The 23,291-nt window shown below is 37.9% G+C and overlaps 1 protein-coding gene across 7 annotated transcripts in view; it reads right to left on the bottom strand.

Annotated features, from left to right (window-relative positions):
• LOC106872580 (serine/threonine-protein kinase Nek4) overlaps window positions 1–23,291 on the bottom strand; it is a 216,828-nt gene that overhangs the window by 187,493 nt on the left and 6,044 nt on the right. For all 7 annotated transcript variants that reach the window (XM_052967279.1, XM_052967281.1, XM_052967280.1 and 4 more), the window contains exon 3: window positions 12,727–12,993. In XM_052967279.1, the coding sequence (XP_052823239.1) occupies window positions 12,727–12,993 (267 nt within the window). The remainder of the gene's footprint in view (window positions 1–12,726; window positions 12,994–23,291) is intronic.

Here is a 23,291-nt window from a genome sequence, read left to right as displayed (position 1 = left end):
TATATATATATATATATATTTATATATATATATATATATATATAAGCAATCAATTCATCATCACTAAAATGTGAGGCCACCTTAATTATTTTATAAATTTCACATTACCAGTTTGTGGAATCAGCCACTGATTCCTATGGTAAAATCTATATATAATGATGGGCTATTTAACTTCACCACCTTCAATGCAGTAAGCATTACTGATGAGCACTAAATTTCATGTGAAATTGGCATATCAATCAAATTTCACACATATGAATGAGTGGACAAATGAAAGAAGGGCACTCAACCAATCTATTGAGAGTTACATGTAACAACAATCAACTTCTTTCATTCAGATTCAAAATGGCTGACCACTAGCATCATGCTAGAAACTCAAGAGTACCAACGAATTTGAACAAAACTGTTTGATCCACATATATATATATATATATATATATATATCATCATCATCATCATTTAATATCCGCCTTCCATTCTGGCATGGATTCGATGGTTTGACAGGAGCTGGCCAGACAGAAGCCTGCACCAGACTTCTGTGTCTGTTCTGGCATGGTTTTTACTGCTGGATACCCTTCCAAATGCCAACCATTTTACAGTGTGGGCTGGATACTTTTTAAGTACCTCCTCACTGCAGGGCCATGAAGTAACTTCGCAAAACAAGGAATCTTTGAGAGGGGAGGGGGCATTGGACGAGATGATCATATGTCAGAGAAAGAAGCAGGTGTCTCATAGAGGAGGTACCTGGTTGCCCAGCCAGAGAGAGAGAGAGAGAAATAGAGAGCTAACAAGAAAGAGGGGAGGAACAGGTGCACTGCTATAAAGGAGATAGATGGTTACCTAGCCAAGGAGAAAGGCAAGTGAAGGAAAGAGAGAGAGAGTGATCAAGAATGAAGGCAGAAACAGGTGCACTGCTGTAGAAGAGATACAGCAAAAGTGTAAGAGACAGATTGTGGCGAGGTGCCAGGGTATACTTGCAAGAAATGGGGATCAGAGCATAGATGGGATGGTAAAAGAAGAGAGAGGTAAATGGTGGCATATTTCAAAGGTATGGCAGTCGTTATATATGTGGCCAGGTGATGCCAAGAGGCACAAGTTGGGAGTGGGGAATGTTGTGACCGGTGAGGACATGGGTATATAGAGGTGAGGAAGCAACAATACAGTGAGCAAAGTACCGAGGACAGGATTGAGTGGTGGGAGATAATCATAGTGTACAAAGAGGAAATGTGAGGAAGAGAAGAGAAGAGATACAGTTTGAGAGAGATGTATAAGTAGTTTGGTTTGTGAAATTTTTTGTTGTTGTGTGGGTGGAGCTTCTAGAGCTCAGGTACACTGACATGGGTGGTTCATGTCTAAGACTTTGTATCACCAGACATCTTGGCCCATTGTCATTTCCTCCATGAACCCCAATATCCTGAGATCAGTCCTCACCATTTCCTCCCATATCTTCCTGGGTCTCTCCCACAAGTACCATCCACCTTCAGTAACAGACACTTCTTTATACAGCAGTCTTCATTTATACACAACACATGTCCAAACCAGCATAACCTCCTCTCTTGCACACTGCATTTGATTCTTCTTATACCCAACATTTCTCTCAACACCTTTGGACTTAGTCATTCATCCACATTAATGCTACACATCCAGTGGAGCATACTGCCTTCATTCCTCCCTAGTCTATGCATGTCCTCTTCATTCAGAGCCCACTTCTCACAACCATGGAGTATAGCCACTCATACACAAGCATCATACAATCTACCTTTCACTCTGAGAGAGAGTCCTTCTGTCAACAAAGGTAGTAGTGCTCAGAACTTCCACCATCCTATTCTTATTTTAGAAACAATACTTTCAGAGCATCCACCCCCATTATTAATTTGGTCACCTAAGTAACAGAATATCTACTACCTCAAGAGAGCCTCCTAAGCATTTGAGAGAGTCTAAGTCTTGTGTACTCTTAGTGCTTATTGTTCCTGCACATCTGCTACACACGAAAGCAGCCTTATCTGTTAGTCTTACTTATGATTCTACTGCATCTCTTGTCTCCATACCTTACACTGGATGCAGCGAATGGAATTACTTCCCACCCCTTTCTTATATATTGAGCAGAGCCATTTCCCTGACAGAAAGAGAGTCTTGTCTGCTTTCTTGATAACAACTTCGGTCCTAGCTAGGTTAACTTCAAAGCCCTTTGATTCCAGGTTTTAGTTCCATACTCAGAATTTTTTCTCCAACTTTACCACAGATTCTGTAATAAGAGTGAAGTCATCAGCATATCATAGTTCCCACAAGCATCCAGTTTTGAATTCTTCTGTTATGGCCTGGAAGACTATGATGAATAAGAGTGGACAAAGAACTGAGCCTTGGTGAACCCCTACTTGTACGCTAAATTCATCACTATATTCATGGCTGACTCTACCTTACTGACAGCACCTCTGTACATGGCTTGTACAGCTGTAACAAGCCATTCCTCTACACCAAGCTTTCCTAGAGATCACCATATAACAGAGCAGAGGACCCTGTCAAAAACTTTCTTCAGATCAACAAAAGCCAAGTATAATGGCTTACTTTTGGCTAAATACTTTTCCTGTAGCGGTCTCAATAGGGAGATGGCATCTGCGGTACTCCTCCAAGGTACAAAACCAAACTGCATCTTATCTAGTTTAATTCTATTTCTAATCAATTGAGTTATAACTCTCTCTGTAATTTTCATGACCTGGTCTAGCAGTTTGATACCTCTGTAGTTGTTTCTATCAAAGCTAACAATACTGCTACACCAGTCATTGGGGATAATGCCTTCCTGATTAACCTGATTAACGATGTGAGTGACTAGGCTGTATCCCACACCGTGGCATATTTTAATCATCTCGGCAGTGATAGCTGATGGTCCAGGGGGATTTTTCTGTCTTCATATCCTTAATTGCCTTATCTATTATACTGTTATCAAACCTGATGGCTGGTCCTTTAATTAGTTCAATATTTGAAAGACTGCCTCCTCCCATTCATTTTCCCCATTTAGTGGCACTTTCACACATCTTCTCTGAGTCACTAAGTGCAATCATACCATTATCCATTTGCACACATTTCTCACTCACATCTCTATTCTCTCTGATACACTGCTTTGCAGTCCTGAATACCTCATGCTGCTAATCCTTGTGCTGTAGAACATTAGCAAACCTCTGGCCTTCAGCTATTCCTTTTGCTATGTAAACCTGTTGCTTAGCTTCCCTTCTGATATAATTTTGTTTCTACTGTTTTTCCAATCTTTCCAGGCCTTCTATAGTACTGTCCACCATCATGTCACCTGTGGCCTAGCTGAGACTTCGCACCAGCCACAGATTTGGTCTGCAGTCCTCAGTAGATTGTCCTGCAGGAACTTCCAATTGCCTTCTAAGCTACATGTCTCTACCTCCAGCTCTCTGTCATTAGAGGCTTCTTGTAGAATGTCTCTGAATTTCCGTCTGGGTCTCTGAATTTCTTAACTGAGTCTTTGTGCTTCCATAAACCTTGTCCAGTGTAGTTTATTTCTCCGAGTCTTTCTAACCCTAATTTTGAAGTCACTAATAGCTTATGTTGGGGTGTACACTCTTCACCTGGGAAAGACTTTGCATTTGTGAGCATCTGCCTATCTAGTTGCCTCCTGGACTGATAAGTGACTGGGTGGCTGGCTGGCTGGCTGGTTTACTGAAGTTAGTGTTGTAGATCATGAGATCATTTGCATCTCATAATTCCAGTAGCCTTGTTCCTTCCTCATTCCTGGGGCCAAAACCATAACCACCATGCACCTCATAGAATTCATGGGAATGCTGCCCAACATGTCTATTAAAGTCACTAGCCACAATAACCCAGTTTCTGTCATTTGTCGTTGAGGTAGTCTGCAGACCGACCTCGTAGAATTGGTCCTTCTGGTCATCAGCCAGCTCAGCTTGTGGAGCATAAGCAGAGATAAATGTAACTGTTAATTTATCTATGATAAATCTTAGCTTAATAACCCTATCACATACTCTGACTACCTCAATTACCCCATCCACCAATTTTTCTGCTAAGAAATGCCCACATTACCCACTCCCTCACTCCTACCTATCCAGAAGAATTTGACATGGCGATGCTCCACCATTTCAATAATCTCACCAGACCTACCTTTCATTGTGCCAATGTTGATGGTAGTGGCCTAGGCAGTTGCTGTGAGTCTTTTGTTAGTACCTGAAAAGAAGATCTGTGCAAATGCTTGCCAGATGGCATAGTGTTTTTATACATAGCCTATTCAATTCAATTGAATTACAATTTCCTCAATCCCATACAGCGTCCCTAATAAGGGACAAAAAGGAGAGAGGGAAAGAGGGCATAAAAGTGGGTCACATAGACTGACAAGGAAGAGAGGTAGGGAGACACAAACACTACACAGCACAATATCAGTCTTACATGTTTATATACACATACATACATACATACATACATATAAATATATAAACACACATATCTACATTTATGCATTTACCTACTTACACAAACACCTATATCCATATATATACATGCAGTCCACATATGCAAACACTAAGATCACATATATACACATGCAGTCCACATATGCAAACACTAAGATCACATATAACCACATACACACACACACATATATATACATACACATACACATACATATGCACATGCAGCCTACACAGACATACACTTAGATATATAAATACATACCCACAAGCACATACATTTGCATACACATATACAAATATAGAGTCCACATAAGCACATACCTACATGTATACAGTACTTTAACAGGTGCAAACACACAGGTATATGGGTACAAAGAGGGGGGATCTCTACTCTCAGAACAGGAGTATGAGTAGCTAGGGAAGCAAGTCATGCATGTTTAGATTGAAAGGGTAGGGTGGGAGGGCGACTATGACAGAAACTACACAGAAAATTACAATAGCTCCCCCATGTTGTTTACAATTCTAATTATCTGCGAACCACACAATTTTAATATTTTATTATTATTATTACAAATAATACAATATTTATACATAGATACACACTAAATGGCATATTTATCATATAAACATATAAGCAATGAGGATTGAGTGAACAACATTTCTAGGGTGGGGGAGCTGTTGAGAGAGGAATTGTAAGCATTGATTGAGAGAGTCACATTTGAATAAAATGAAATAGATAAAAATTTAGCTGAAGTTTCGCGAACAAGGTGACAGCCAAAACTGAATGATGTTTACCAAAACTATTCCTTAAATATGTTAATGGCTGCTGTGACAGAGAAACTACGCAAAGAATTACAATAGTTCCCCCATGTTGCTTAGTATTCTAATTATTATCTGCATACAAGACTTACGATAAATTTTAATATTTAATTATTATTATTACTACAATACAATAATATTTATTATCGTTATTTTTAATACAATTATTATTAATGCAATATTATTATTATTAACACAATATTTATACATAGATACACACTAAATGGCATATTTATCATATAAACATATAAGCAATGAGGGTTGAGTAAACAACAAGTCTAGTGGGAGAGAGGAACTATAAGCATTGATTGACTGATCAAGTGTTTAAATTGTCTCTAGGAGTATAGGAGTCAAGGTGATGATGTTTCATATTTGTTTCACCATAGTTCCTTGTGTTAATGCTAATTCTATGGTGTCCAAGTGATTGTTATGGTAGAGGGTGGGATTTTCCAGGATTACAGTATGGTATTAACTTGGTTAAAGTGGAAACCTGATCAGTGATTCTCAGGGTTTGCAATTAGGTGGCTTGCACCTATTTGACATCAACATTATCTTGAAAAATACTCTTCCCTTTTAAAAACAAATACTGGTTATGAAACTCCACCATCAATTACTGAGCTTGCACCTATTAGAAGTGGTAATTATGAATCCCAAGTTTGGGGTTGTGGAATATGAAATTTTAATCGAGGATTTATAAAAAAAAATGGAGTACTATACCAGAGTGGGAAATTAGAGAACATCATTGCACATGTACAACAAGGTACAAATGTGCTGAGTGAAAAATGAGGTTCTGTTAAGCCTCTCCCTACAACTCATCTTCTGACACCCATTCTTCTATGAATCTTCTGTATAACCTATTTCCTTCATTCATTTACCCTCTACAGAACTGATATTCTCCACATCCAACTCATTCCCTATCTCTAATTATCTGTCACACTATTCTCACTCAGCACACTTACCTATACATCCATTTTTTCTTCTTTTCTATCCTGTCTGCCATATTCACCTTGTACCCTGACCTCACATCTCTCTTTCTCTCTCTCTCTATCTTTTCCAGATGGGCAAGCCATGTATTTACCTCTTCAGCAAAACACCTACTCCTATCCCTCTGTGCTAGTTTAGCCCTCAATTCTATATCCCACTGAGTAGAGGGGTCTTATCTTGCAGATACTTGGTTATCTCACTAGTGCTGATAGCCATGTAAAATGCACTCAGTACACTTTGTACAGTGGTTTGTTTTAGGAAGGGTATCCAGTTGTAGAAACAATTCCAAAGTAGACACTAGAATATGGTGCAGCTCTTGGGCTTGTTTGTTCATGTCAGACTATCCAACTGATGCCAGTATGAGAAAAGGGGCATTAACCCTTTCGTTACTATATTTCTGACCAAAATACACCCCTCATGAGTTTCAATTAAATTCTAAAATAATCATGAATTTTTGACTAGTCTCATTAAACACCTGTAACTTTTTTATTTATCAATATATTAATGTGATATTTGGAACATAATTGAAGAAAGGGTTCTTAATCAATTCTATTGCATAATTTTTGTCTCAAAGTGACTCTAATTACAGGTAAATCCAGGTAAACTGAGCAAAATGTAAAAATATTAAAATTTTGTTTAAATATTACCATAGAAAATGTGTCATCAGCTAATATTTAATTGGGTATGCAACAAAATTTTGATATAGAAGACTTGTGCACATCACTAGATTATCAATTGAATTTAATGCACAGAAGAACAGGTGTACCATAAAGGTAAAATAAACTGAAATACTGGAATTTGTTTTTGAAGAAAACTAGAAAATTGAATACAACTAAATGAAATATACTCACACACATACATAAATACACAGGAACATATATAATAAAGATGTACAATAGAAATTAAATCAAAACTTGTCACTCACCTTACAGGTAAATTAAAATAAAAAGTAAAACTAAGTAAATTTGAAAACTATTTATACAATCTTATTGTATATATATACAAAAAATATTTACACAATATTTCTATCATGGAAAGTTATAAAACATCCCACTCTACATACTGCAACCTTGCAGAATGCACATTGGAAAGACGTTTCAACTGGCCGTCCACTGGGAGTTTTTCTTTGTTGATGTAGACATTCATGGCACTGCCTTTTGCGACCCCCGATTTTTTCTAATTTATGTAGATCAGCTGAACTCAGAGGGATATCTCTCTGGTAGGCTTTGCTTTTCCTTCCTGCAGTTATTTTTTTGGAGGAATAACCTGCCCTCAACTGCGTTGCAACATCTGCTCAGAACTGCAGATGGTCACACCGCTTGCGAACCCCTCCTGATTTGGTATATAATATGAATGCATTTACAATGCTCATGTTTACTATATACCAAACCAGGTATCACCACCATTTACTACCCGGTCTACCAACTCATTATCTGGTTCAGCCGATCGACACCACCCATGTACCTGTTATAATCAAGGTTCACAAACGGAGTGCCATTTTCATCTACACATGGTTGTGCACTGGTAGATAGAAAATTTATCTGCCTCTTATCTCTGTATGTGGTTGCTAGCAGATTTCCTTTCTGCCGTTGGATTATTTCACCTTTTTTTTTTAATTTTGCTTTTCTTTTTATCCAATGGCAGCCTTTTCTACTTAGCCATTATTGTAGCACATGTATACGTTTCCACAGCTTCTAAATCCACCGCAAGTTTGACCGAACTAAAAAATCGGTCAAAAAATAATATACGGCCCTGGTTATGGTATGGACGTGATAAATTCCAGACCACATCGTACCCTAGGCCATGCTGACTAACATTATTGTCTCTTTTTCCTGTATAAAAGCTAAATCCACAGCAGTACCCAGTATTTGCTTCACAAATTTTCCAAACTTTGATCCCCTATTTTGTGGGCTTTCCTGGCATATACTGTCGGAAACGTACTCTTCTTATATACCCCACCATGCCCTCATCGACGGATAAGTATCTCTCAGGCCTGTAAAATGTTTTATATGCATTTTGAATGCAGTCGATGAGGGGTCTTATTTTAAATAAGGTATCAAAGCTTGGTTCTCCACATACTGGGGTACTGCTAGTGTCTCTCACATGTAAATATTGGTTCAGCTTCATGAATCGTATTCGGGTCATAATACTGGAAACATATTCATCACCAAAAGGTTCCTGATTGCTCCAGTAATTTGTTATTCTGGGTAATTGTCTAATACCCATAATAATATTTATGGCAAAAAATGCCCGTATTTCATCTACGGTTGCAGGAAACCACAAGCTATCTTTTTTTCCGGCTTGTTTACATTCTACATAACGGTTTGTTTCCGCAGTAATCATATCAAACAAGCATGCTGGTAAAAATAAGAAAAAGAAGTCTAAAGGTTTTGCTTCCTGAGAAAGACTATGGGTAGACCCTGTCTCCTCAGAAAAATTGTTAATAAAAATATTTTTAAAATCTTTACTCCATTCTGGTGTAAAATCATCCTCGCTGTCGCTGTCGCTGCTTTCAGAATTGCTGCTTTCAGTTTCGGATACAAAAATATCCGATTCATTATCTTTCACCACATGCTTTTGTAGCTGATTCATTCTTTTCTTCGATATCTCCATATCTTCGGTTGAAAAACCTTCAAATTCGGAATCACTGCTTGATAGCATGAAACTCCTCTCCATCTTCAAAGTTGAAAAAAATTAATGCCGCAAAAAATGTAGAAAAAAATCTTCCAAAATTCACTGAGTTCAAATATCACGCCAAACAATGTCGGATACAATAACTCAACTGTTTGCAAAGTGAAATCACGTGTTTTAACGAATGTACTAATGAGATTTGGGTTTGAATTTACATTTAAATAACAATAAGGTACTCTCGGCCGGCTTGGTCTTATGAACCAAAAAATTTTTCGGCCGGCTAAGTAACAAAAGGGTTAAATCATCATCATCATCATTTAACGTCCGCTTTCCATGCTAGCATGGGTTGGACGATTCGACTGAGGACTGGTAAAACCGGATGGCTACACCAGGCTCCAATCTGATTTGGCAGAGTTTCTGGATGCCCTTCCTAACGCCAATGATGATATAATATATATGTGTGTGTGTGTGTGTATACACATGCACACACACACACATATATGTATGCAAGTGTGTATGTGTGCATGAGTATGTTTGTATTTCCTCTAATCTTCATTTGTGTTCACTGATTGTAAACGAAAGTTTCACCTTTCATGTAGCAGGCATCATTTACTTCCAGTTTTTTGCATTTCTCCATTAGTCTGGGTCTTTTGCTGTTCAATAGACCGGGGGATTATTACCTTGCTGGGAAACAGGTGAAGTTGGTGTTGGCAAGAACATTTGGATGTAGAAAAACTATGCCCATATGTAGTCTCATCTGATCCATGCAAGCATGGAAAAGTACACATGGTGATGATAATGATGATGATATACATGTATGTATCATCATCCTTTAACATCTGTTTTCCTGCTGGCATGGGTTGGCTGGTTTGACCAGAGCTGGCAAGCCAAAGAGCTGCAGTCTCATTTGGCTTGGTTTCTAAGGTTTGGTGCCCTTCCTAAAACCAGCCACTTTACAGTGTGTGCTGGGTGCTTTTAACATGACACTAGCACCAGCACAAGTGCTTTTTATGTGGCACCAGAACAGGACTCTTGCAGGCCAGTCCTCTTCATCAGGGGCCTTAACACTTCTGCTGTGGAGGGCAGGTCTTCTTTAGTACAGAAAGATGTCTGGTATCTCAGTCCTTTGTTATCCCATCCAAAAGGCTCAGCGTTCTGAGGTTGTCCTTCAGTACTTTGTCCCATATCTTCCTGGGTCTCCCTCTACTATGAGTTCCATCCACTTTGAGTGAACAACACTTCTTTATGGAGCTGTCGGCGTCCATCTGTATGTATATATGTGTATCTGTGAATGTTTACATCCTGCAGTTCACAAGAAACCATTTTAGCAAAAAAAGTGACATTATGTTGACATTCCCAGCTAACAAACCATACTGTAGTGCTGTACTACAGATTTTGAGAAGATGTAATTGTCATTTGTCAGTGACAGGAAGAGTATCCAGCAGTAAAATGATGCCTCAATAATAATTTATTCAACTCATGCTAACATGGGAAAAAGGGACATTAAAATGGACACAGGGGAACCATAAGCTTAATACTTCCAACAAGCATATCTTGATTTTCACTATTTATAAATATGAAATGTACAAAATCTTGAACTTGTCTGACATTTTCAACCATAATCATTAATTTCACTGGTGTTGTATACCATGAAGTTTAATAATTCTAGAATATATCAACTTTTTTAATTGATTGTTTCATGGACTCTAAAGGATTCATAGATTTCTATCATGTTTTCAGAGCATTTGACAGATGTGATAAATATATCTGGATAGAATGCTAGACTTTTGCACATTAATTTCCTTAGATGTACTATCATCTAAATAACTTGAAGCATCACTGAACCGAGAACAAAACAGACACTTGAATCATGTTCAAATCTATAGTACCAGCAATAGTTTTGACATTAGTTAACAGGAAAGTTATTATCTTTTCATCCTTAAGGTATGTTTAATGTTATACAGTGAAGGGAAAATAAACTTACAGATATTAATCTGTAAGTTTATTACTTGTCAAGTAACTAATAGAGCAATACTTTACCAAATACTAACCACTCGATTTCAAAACATGAATTTCAAGCTAAGTTTAGAAAAATAATACAATAGTTAAAAAAACTAAAAACAGATTCAGCAGCTATAACTTGTTCAATTCTTATTATAAATTAAAACAATGTGAAGGTATTCTATAGAGTGGGCTTAGAGTTCTGTATATCAAGGCAATAGCTGCAACATACACATAAAAGAGAACTGATTTGTTTGATTGAGAGAAATAGAATATCTAACAATTAACAATCAATCCAAAGATAACTTCTGGTAGCCCTAAAAGTGAAGCATTTACAGGGATTTTATAGAAGAATACACTGAAGTGGTCTCCCACCCACCTCTCAGACCCCATATACAATGAAACATTCATTAATTGTACAATTTTTGCTTGCAACAGTGATCTTTTATGTGTTTCAGTTATTAGACTGTAGCCATGCTGGGGTACTGCTTGAAGAATTTGCTAGTTGAATGAAACAATGCCAATACTTCTTTTTTTAAAGTCTAGTACTTATTCTCTCAGTTTCTTTTTGCTAAATCACTAGCTGATGGGGATGTAAAAAAGCAAACACCAACACCAGCTGTCAAGCGGTGGTGGGAAACCAACATAGACACAAAGAAACACACACACACACACACACACATATATATGTATAGGCGCAGGAGTGGCTGTGTGGTAAGTAGTTTGCTTACCAACCACATGGTTCTGGGTTCAGTCACACTGCGTGACACCTTGGGCAAGTGTCTTCTGCTATAGCCTCGGGCGCTGACCAAAGCCTTGTGAGTGGATTTGGTAGACAGAAACTGAAAGAAGCCCATCGTAAATATATGTATATATATGTATGTGTGTGTATATGTTTGTGTGTCTGTGTTTGTTCCCCCATCATCGCTTGACAACTGATGCTGGTGTGTTTACATCCCTGTAACTTAGCAGTTCGGCAAAAGAGACTGATAAAATAAGTACTAGGCTTACAAAGAATAAGTCTTGGGGTCGATTTGCTCAACTAAAGGTGGTGCTCCAGCATGGCCACAGTCAAATGACTGAAACAAATAAAAGAGTAAAAGAGTATATACAATGGGCTTCTTTCAGTTTCCTTCTACGAAATCCACTCACAAGGCTTCAGTTGGCACATGGTTATAGTGGAAAACACTTGTCCAAAATGTCACGCAGTGGGACTGAACCCAAACCTATGTGGTTGGGGAGTAAACTTCTTACAACACACCTACATCTATAGTAATTATTCATATGTACGTGGACTAAACCAATAAGAAATGGCATATTAAATGCACAGTGCTACATCACAAACAGAATTCAAACCATCAACTATCAACTCAGCCATCTTTACCTTTCACCAACCATAATGAGTAGCAATTTATTTTTATGCATAAGTAATGACATTGTGCTGAAATCTCAACATAATATAACTCATTTATATTTAAATATTATCTCCAATAAAAATGTTTCAAGGTACCTAAATGATTTAAGAAGTTTTGATTGAACTCATATTTCCTGAATGCAAATAATATAGCTTTACTCAAAGTTAAAAATTGAAAAACTATTTTCTTTTCTTAATATTTTAGATTTGCTGATTCTTGTATAATTGTCTTGTCTTTTTTTTCCATTTCAGCAATTGCATATCGTTGAAGCAATTAGCTTTCAGAACTAAATACTCTTCATGCTATCTGACTGTGAAATAATACTGACACTTGTTAGGCTCTGTGCTTCTGAAATACCAAATGTCTGAAGAATTACATGTATTACATAAAAACTGCAAAAACAAAATGTGTTTGGATATAAATTTTTTTTTTACCTGTAGAGCCATAGCTATTTGTATGAACCACTCCACAACCTGCTTCTCTTCTAAGACCTTCCCTTTGCGTTCCTTAAGCCAAGTGTAGAGATCACCACCTTCACAATATTGCATGGCAATGTACAAATATCGTTCACCAGTCTGAAAGGAATCTTTGTAAGTCACAATATTTGGATGTTTTAAGTTGGATAACAATCTTGCTTCTTGCTCAGCTGCTCTACGTTCTTTATCGGATGTACTTTTCAAGTTGATCTTTTTAAGAACATACTGAAATATCAAAAATAACACTCTTTATTATATGTTTTTACATCAGATGAGTGTGTGTTTTATAAATCACAATCTCTATATATATAAAATTCTTTGTCTGTTCCCTATGCATTCTCAAACAGCTCCATCAAATCAAATCAAATTTTACAAGATAATAGTATTAGACCTCGTGAATGTCAACATGTAACTTCTATTTTCATTTGGATTTAAAACAATATAACATTTTATCTAAAATAATCTTTCTATAGTCAACTATAGTAAAGGACATTTTATACCACCACCACAACATCACATTTTGTATATGAGTGTATATGTGTCAGTGAGAGTGTACATGTTTGCGTGTTCATTACGTATGACATAGTAAAGTACATTTTATGCCACCACCACCACCACCATATATTTTGTATACGAGTGTGCAGGTGTCTGTAAGTGTGTGTGTGTTTGTGTGTTTGATACGTACAAGATAGTAAAGGACATTTTATACCACGACATTGACAATACATTTTGTATATATGAGTGTGTCTGTTTGCGCATTCGTTACATAAAATGTATGTCTGTGTGTCTTAGTATATGTAAGTGTATGTGAGAGTGTGTGTGTCAGTGTAAGAGTGTATGTGTGTGTCAGTGTATATGTGATTGCCTATTACACTGATGTAAACTGGCTATGTGAAAGAGCTATACTGGCTCTAACTAATGAAATGGTTGATAAACTCAATCATGAACTTCTTCAAAAGTTAACAGATACATGAGAAATTACTTTTCCATCAATTCACGCAACAGTTGATCAAGATCAGGCTGTTCAATACTCTGTTGAATTTCTGAACACACTTAAACCCACTGGAATGCCACCGCATAACTTGACACTAAAGCTGGATGCTCCTATTATGCTGCTTAGGAATCTTAATCCACTTCACCAGTGTAATGGAACTCGCTTAATTGTTACTTCCGTGAAGCCCCATGTCACAAAGGAGAAAATGGCTTTATTCCAAAATTTCCTTTCATACCTACAGATGTTGCATTTGAATTTAAGAGGCTTCAGTTTCCAGTCAAAGTTTTGGTATTTCAATTAACAAATCTCAGGATCAGTCCTTCCATGTAGTTGGACTTCATCTCTCTACTACATGCATCTCCCATGGCCAACTCTATGTTAGTTGCTCATGCATGAGTTAGAAGCAGTAACAATTTATTCATTAGGACACCAACAAAAACCAACACCAATAATGAAAATTATTTACCCTGAGGTACTTCAAGATTGACAGATTTTCAGTTCTAAGTTCTATTATCATTACAACTTGTATATTTTTTAATAAAATATAGATATTTTGAAACAATTATGAGAAAAAATATATCTTTGTATTTATTGTTTACTAATCTGAATAAGAACAGCAGTAACCCAGGCAATGCTAGGTAATCCAGCTTGTATAAAACAAAAAAATAAAATGTCCTCAAAATATTATATTCTTTTCTCCTCTAGGCACAAGCCCTGAAATTTTGGGGGAGGAGGCAGTCAATTAAATCGACCCCAGTACTAGTACTTAATTTATTGACCTTGAAAAGATAAAAGGCAAAGCCAACCTTGGCAGAATTTGAACTCAGAATGTAAAGACAGACAAAATACCACTAAGCATTTTGCCCGGAGTGCTAACATTTCTGCCAGATTGCCACCTTTCAAAATATTATATTCAAATGTGCATCTAGTTTTGCCTGGAATGTATAACTAAATGTTGGTTGGCCTTGTTGATAGCTACCACACAACGAACCAAAACATCAGTACTTTCTATTCATTGAGCATTGTTATGCAATACTTTCCATGTACTGTATTGACAATGGCTAAGTCTAGTTAGATCAAAGTAGATACTACGGATCATAGACTTCCACGTCATAATGACTGAACTGTCAAATTGATGAAAGGTTCATTGGTTTGCATATATGAAAAATCTTCACTTCAATTAGTTGTTTCTCATCTGCTTAATGCAAAAATAAATGTACTTAGAAGGTGAACCCACAAATATGAGTGCAAAGGAAATGAAGTCATCATCATCATCATCGTTTAACATCTGCTTTCCATGCTGGCATGGGTTGGACGGTTTGACTGAGGACTGGCGAACCAGATGGCTGCACCAGGCTCCAATCTGATCAGGCAGAGTTTCTACAGCTGGATGTCCTTCCTAACACCAACCACTCCGAGAGTGTAGTGGGTGCTTTTACATGTCACCAGCACGAGGGTCAGTCAGGCAATACTGGCAACAGCCACGCTCAAAAGGTGTTTTTTACGTGCCACCTGCACAGGAGCCAATCCAGCAGCACTGGTAACGACCTCGCTCAAATGATGTCTTTCACATGCCACTGGCACAAGTGCCAGTAAGGCAACGCTGGTAATGATCCCACTCGAATGGTGCTTTTTACATGCCACTGGCACGGGAGCCAGTCAGCGGTCCTGGCAATGATCATGCTCCACTAGCATGGATGCCAGTCAAGCGGTGCTGTCATCGAATTTCATTTCGATTTCACTTGCCTCAACAGTTTAGCGTCCAATGAAGGAAAGGTACGCATAAGTGGGCTGGTTACACCACTGGCATAGGCCACGGGTTATAGTCTCACTTGGATTGCCAGGTCTTCTCAAGCACAGCATATTTCCAAAGGTCTCGGTCACTAGTCATTGCCTCGGTGAGGCCTAATGTTAGAAGGTTGTGCTTCACCACCTCACCCCAGGTCTTCCTGGGTCTAACTCTTCCACAGGTTCCCTCAACTGCTAGAGTGTGACACTTTTTCACACAGCTATCCTCATCCATTCTCACCACATGACAATACCAGCGCAGTGTCTCTCTTGCACACCACATCTGATGCTTCTTAGGTCCAACTTTTCTCTGAAGGCTCTTACACTCTGTCGAGTATGCACACTGACATTACACATCCAGCAGAGCATACTGGCATCATTCCTTGCAAGCTTACGCATGTCCTCAGCAGTCATGGCCCATGTTTCACTGCCATGTAACATGGCTGTTTGTACAAATGCGTCATACAGTGTACCTTTTACTCTGAGTGAGAGGTCCTTTGTCACCAGCAGAGGTAGGAGTTCTCTGAACTTTACCCAGGCTATTCTTATTCTAGCAGTTACACTTTCAGAACACCCACCCCTGCAACTGATTTGGTCACCTAGGTAACAGAAGCTATCAACTACTTCTAGTTTTTCTTCCTTGAATGTGGCAGAAGCTGTTTTCTGCACATTTTCAGTGTTTATTGTTCCTGAGCATCTGCCACATACAAAAACTATCTTCCCAGTTAGCCTTCCTTTGATACTGCTGCACCTCTTATGTGTCTATAGCTTACACTGGGTACATCTTATAGAGTTTATATCTATGCCTTCTCTAAAGATCGAGCAGGGCCATCTACCTGAAGGGATTTGTGGTTTGTCTGCCTTCCTATTTATTAAGACTTTGGTTTTAGTTAGGCTGACTCTAAGGCCCTTCGATTCTAATCCTTGCTTCCACACCTGAAGCTTCTCCTCTAGTTCTGATAGTGACTCAGCAATTACAGCAAAGTCATCAGCATAGAGGAGCTCCCAGGGGCAACCTGTCTTGAATTCCTCTGTTATTGCCTGAAGGACTATGATAAATAGGAGGGGGCTGAGGACTGAACCTTGATGGACCCCTACCTCTACCTGGAATTCTTCACTGTACTCGTTGCCAACCCTCACCTTACTGACAGCGTCCCTGTACATGGCTCGCACAGCTCTCACTAACCATTCATCTATCCCTAGTTTCCTCATTGACCACCAGATAAGGGATCGGGGGGACCCTGTCAAAGGCTTTCTCCATGTCAACAAAAGCCTGGTACAGAGGTTTATCTTTGGCTAGGTATTTCTCCTGCAGCTGCCTTACCAGAAATATAGCATCAGTGATGCTTTTCCCTGGCACGAATCCAAACTGCATGTCATCTAAGCTGACTCTCTCCCTAATTAGTTGGGCTATGATCCTCTCCATGACCTTCATTACCTGATCCAACAACTTGATACTTCTGTAATTATTTGTATCTAAAGTGTCACCTTTACCTTTGTAGCAGTTGACCATGGTGCTGCTACACCAGCCATCAGGTATGACAACCTCATGTAACATCTGGTTAACTATACGGGTGACTAGGCTATAGCCGACACTGCCAAATATTTTGAGCATCTCTGTGGTGATTCCTGATGGGCTGGGGGCTTTCCGTCTTCATACTCTTAATTACTTTATCTACCAAGGTACTGTCAATTTGGATAGCTGGTCCCTCTATTGGGTCAACATTCGGCAGACTCTCTTTCTCCTATTCATTCTCTTTATTGAGCAACCTTTCATAGTGGCGTCTCCAAACCTCTCTTTGCAGCCTCGTTTAGTGCAAGTGAACCATCATCCATGCAGACATATTTCTCTCTCACGACATCACGATTCTCTCTCACCCGCTGTCTTGCCACATGAAATACTTCAAGTCTTTGGTCCTCACAGCGCAGAACATTGGCAATTTTTTTTCTTATCTGCTTCCCCTCTGGCTAAATAAACCTGTCTCCTAGCTTCCCTTCTGGCAGTCTGATACAATTCCCTGCTACCACTGTTCTTCCATTCCTTCCAAGCCTGTTTCTTTTCTCTAATAGCCCTGTCACCAACAATGTTTCATAAACTACAAGAACATACAAGCCAACACTGTTAGAAAAATGAAGTCAATATAAAAAACAAAATGAAAAGACAAATAACTATCATCATATATTTTAGACCAAATTGTAAATTAAAAGTTCGATGATTCAAACTGTACATGAAAAGACAACACTAATGCAAACATCTTTTATCAATTCCAGTAAAGATATCTCATTAAATTGAGAAATTAGTTCTCAAGAAGAGGTTTTTTTTTTTTCAAATTGTATATCTACAATTCATTTTGAGAGGTCAAGCAAGTATACATATCTAGCAGAAAACTCTTGGATCATCATCATCATTATTTTTATGTACACTTTTCCATGCTTGCAGGGGTCTGAAAGAATTCACTGAGGCATTTTCCATAGTTAGATGCCCTTTTTATCACCAATCCTCACTTGTTTCCTTCATTGGACACTTTTACAAAGACTGGAAATGAAAGACACTAGTGGGATGATGTTGACACAATTATTGCATGCTGTCAAGATGAGACACAAATACTCACATACGCATAAAATTCTGTGTTGGTGTGATAGATAGATAGATAGATAGATAGATAGATAGATAGATAGATAGAGAGAGAGAGAGAGAGAGAGAGAGAGAGAGAGAGAGAGAGAGAGAGAGAGAGAGAGAGAGAGAGAGAGAGAGAGAGAGAGAGAGAGAGATGGGTTTCTTTTAGATTCCACTTGCCAAATCCACTCACAAGGCTTTGGTTAGACTGGGGTTTTATAGTTAAAGGCACTTGCTCAAGGTCCCATATAGAGGAAATGAACTGGAATCCATGTGGTCGGAAAGCAAGTTTCTTAACTACATAGCAATGCCTGCACTTATGAATGAGCTAAAATATACTTTGAATCGCAATTCTGTGGAGAGCCCCATCTGAAATTAAATATGTCAGTTATGAGTATACACATGTCAAGAAAGCCTTCATAAAGTTTCTACATCAGGTAAAATGCATCCAAACCAATAAAGATGAGTAAAGACTGCAAAAGTAGCAATATGCTGTGGTGAGATGGACACACCCAACCCATGCAAGTATGAGAAGATGGATGCAAAAATGGTCGTGGTGACAAATGTTGCAATAATATCTACATCGGGATTTCTCTTGCCCATTACGTTTATGCTAAGTTTTGATTTTCTGTCTTCTCTTCATTACAATTTGATCACCAATCACTGTGCTTCCCTATTATCATTCTCTCTCCTCTGACACGCATTACTGATATCCACAACTCTCTCTCTCTCTCCCTTACCAAGTCTTGTCTTTTAATACTACTCATCACTAGCTCACTCTCTCTCACATTACTCCTTCTTTCATTACTCTCTCTTCCTCTATAACATCATTTATGTTCTTTTATTCAATTTCCTTACCAAGCAATGTTATTCACCCCTTCTTTTAGAAGATGACCACCTCTTTACACCACAACAATGGAGGATTCAGCTGAGCAGATGACCAGAGATTCATGATTACTCATGCCTATAGACTTACCATGTCACAAAACTAGAAGTCATGGAATTTCATTGTCATAAATGAACATGATACTCCAACCTCTTCATCAAATTATCTGCTGTTTTCTTCTTCTGAAGATATTTGAGTGCTGACATGCACTGAACTTTGATTAAAGTGAGAGAGGACTGCATCAAATGACCAGCTTCACTCTCTCATCTCTGACTTCCTGACCAGAGCGATCGATATGTCTTACTGTGATATAAAGTAGATGTCCCACAGCAACATTGCTTGGATATTCTTTCTGTCTGTTGAAACTAGATCAATGGTAGTTGGGTTTTCTCCACATAGTCTGCTGGAAATCCACTTTCTACATGTATGGGGTGACAAGCTCTGAAAGAATAGCACCAAGAGCTGACCATCCAATGAAGTAGTGCACTTCTATATGCAAACAGTTCATGGAGCCACAGACGAGACCTAGGTGCCAGTGACAGAGGAGCTGTCCTAAAAAGGAATTGAGAGGATTCCTACCAAAAGGTACACTCCTCCTCTGACACAATATCTTCCCATCAATAGGAAGTTATCTTATTGTCTCTCCTCCATTACCATCTCATCCCTGTCACTGTTTCTTTAGTTTTATTTATTTTCTATCTTCCTTTTATTGTGACACCAGTATGCTAATACTGGTGTCAGGAAGTATAGAAAGAATACATTTATGACAATCAAAACAAAAAAAACACCCCAACTACCACCACCATCCTCCTCCTCCAACCTCACTCAACCTGTTATTTTGAAGTTAATCATTTTTAAGCAATATCCACTCAGCCATTTTACTTCTACCACCGAAACTATTTTGTCAAACATCTGGCTACGACAACAAATCTGTAGAAAATATGACATATTTTTGGAATTTTAAGAAGATAAATACGATTAAAATTAAGAAACAATTTTATAACTAAAACTAAAGAACATCTAAAACCTTGATAAGAGAAGAAACAATACAAAGTTAGGAACAGCAGAAAAACATACAGCCAAAAGTAATATATATCACATGGGATTGAAATTTTCACTATACCCAAAGAACTGATAAAAAATTAAAGTAGTAAACATGGAGCTGTAAATATGATCATTAAGCATAATTAAGTCAAATATGATAAACCCAAATGTCCTTAAAATTGAAATACCCAAAAAGATAAAAGTACTGGACTCGAGTTTTTAGTCTTAACTACAGTATGTATGCAGTGAATAAGCAGTCATTAGAGCATTGGACAAAATGCCTTGCAGGACTTATTCAAGCTCTCTATATTCTGAGTTCAAATCCCACTGAGATTAACTTGGCCAAGATTGATAAAGTACCTGCTCAGGGTGGTGTACTGGCAGAACTGCTAGAGCATTTGATAAAATACCTTGTGGTAATTGATCTGGCTCTTTGTGTTCCAAGATCAATATCCCATTGTAATCTACAGGTGGTTCAAACTAAATCTGACAGTTTGCATAAAAGGAAAAGTAGATACAATATCCCATGCAAATATAAAAATATTTTTTGAAAAAATATCAACTAGATTATGGCTGCCCTCAGCTTTCACCACAACCTCATGACGGCTCCAGAACTTGGTACGTGTTCCTCAGTGTCCCTGAGAAGACCTTTGGTCACCTCCTTGATCTTGGCCACTGGCTTGACCTTGATATTTCAGGCAGAACAGTTGGTGTCTTTCTCAACTGTGGGATTACAACTGGGGGAATTAAAAAAAAACAGAAATTGTGGCAGGTGAAAATCACTGAAATTCTCCACCAACCACTTCTGACTCTTTTCAGAGGTATAGTAGGGAGCAGAATCCTGTTGCTACATATATGGCCTTCCAGCAACTTCAAATAGTCATCTGAATTGAGCCTAAGACATGTTCAAAGATGTAGGGATGTATTCCGATGATGATGTAATCAGAATACCTACTGTGTCCCTTTTCTGCTGGCCACAATATTCACAGAGCATTGAGCAGCAGTCATGATGTTAGCATTATGATACCTAGCACAAATCATCATGATAGAGGAAACTTTTTTCCAATATTCAGATGGCTTCCCATCTTCCATGTCAGCTAAGTTTTTCTCAACTACAACTATAATCTTTATGCTCCCCAATGCCTTTGGCTGTTCACCAATACATCTAGCTGTTCCTAAAAAAAAAGAAACAAAAAAAAATCATCAAATTTAACCAATTTGGTTCTTGAGTGCCTTAAGCTGATTCCACTCTTGAGGATACCTTCCTCCCTTCTTTTCACCTATCTTGGAAGTGTTAAAAAGAGTCATAAGCACTGCTGTCACTTCTGTGATTAAAACATTGTTTAATACAATACCTTAATATGGTCAGAGATTGTCCTAGTCAGATTATTTTGTTCAAAACAACTATCACCACTACTTCAGCAAGTATAATAAAGTCTATATTTCACTGAGGATATTCATACTTGCCAAAATAATCAAAATATTAATCATTGACAAATAGTGTCTTTCCTCACAGTATAATTATTTATATCTAATTAGCTCTGAATAATGCGTACTACAATGTGTACATGTCAATGCTAACTTAACTATTGCTTTTCAAGTGAGTATCTATATAAACTTATCAAAAGAAATCAATATATGTAAAATGTTTTGATAACATATGGGAAAATGAATTGGTAGAATGGTTAGTGAAATAATGCCTCATAGTATTTAGTCTTACTCCTCTATATTTTGAGTTAAATTCTCACCTGATTCAACACTGCCTTTCATCTCTCTAGAAATACATAAGTACTATAAGTACAATAGATTGAGTTAGTCAACAATACCCACTCAACTGCAAAAATTTACATTGTGCCTAAAATTAACCTTTCTATTCAGGCTATTAAAAAACTGGAGATGAAAATTCTTTTCTGTTTTAAATATATCAAATATACTAATAACAAAACAGAAATGACTAATGGGATATCCAAAAGTGTATCTTTATTGAAAAGAAAAAATCTTTGTTCATGATGTAATTGATAAAAGTATGTGTACACAAAATATCACATGAAGTAACATTTTTTTTCTGATTTCCTTCTTTCTGTGATACTATGTGGAAGGTAGAGCCAGTGGCTATGCTGAGCAAAGAGAAGTATTGAAGTTAGTCAGCAAGTGAGACGGGTAATCAGTAAAAGATAAGGTTGAATGAAAGAAAGAATAAGCAAGGAGACGAAAATGTAGGTCAGATCAAGATTGAAAGAAAAGTGAAAGAGGGGAGAACTACAAAGATAACATGATAAAATAAGTGATGTAGAAGACAGCAATGGTTGTACTGAAATTGGTAAAAGAGAGAGTAAGAAAGAATTGTAGGCATTTGAATCCCAACTGCAAGATATTCAGTTCGGGATCACAAGTGAGCCACCAGTTTCACGTGATTGATCTGTAAATCAATTAATCAGCATAAAGTGACATGATATGGCTCCTTGGTTGATCTAAAATTCCCTCCTCCCCGCTTTCACCCTATAACAACCTTCTAGTGTCTAACTCAACAGACGACTTCAGGCATTCACATAGACAACCTCAGACATACCACACTGAGCAAGAAACGGCTACGTACACTCACACATGATGCACCACGGTTAGCCTTCTACAAGACATAGCACAGTTCTCGGTACTATTCAAGAAGAGTGGTCCGGGTGCGCGCACTCGCACATCCGCGCTAGCGAGTCGTGACTAGTCGATCTTACGACTACCTAGCGTGAGTGCGCGTCATGCGCAAAACATATATGAGGATTTTTTCTAAACAAAGTAAATAATTTTTTTACACGAAGTAAATAAAGGTACTACTCAAGCAGAGCGGACCCGAACGCGCAGTCGCGCGTCCGCGCTAGCTAGTCGTGAGTGGTCGATCCTACGAAAAGTGCGCGCGCGCGCAAATGAATACATGTGTGCGCGCGCGCGTATGCAAATTAGTAAATAATTTCTTTTAAACAAAGTAAATAATTTTTTTTAAATTACTTTTTTCTTTTCTAAACAACGTAGATAGGTAGAATAACACACTATCTGTTTTTGTTAACTTCATACATTTTTTTTCTTTTAATTAAATTTTGTGAACAAAATAATTTTTATTTTCTAAACAACGTAAATAAATTTTAAAAAAGGTGCACATTGGGATTAGACACTGAGGGAAACTTGATATGCTAGAAATAACAGCT

The sequence above is a fragment of the Octopus bimaculoides genome, chromosome 4 (assembly GCF_001194135.2).
Source record: "Octopus bimaculoides isolate UCB-OBI-ISO-001 chromosome 4, ASM119413v2, whole genome shotgun sequence".
Classification (NCBI taxonomy): Eukaryota; Metazoa; Mollusca; class Cephalopoda; order Octopoda; family Octopodidae; genus Octopus; species Octopus bimaculoides.
Note: the sequence above shows the minus strand (reverse complement) of the source record. Positions and strands in the feature narration are given on the sequence as shown.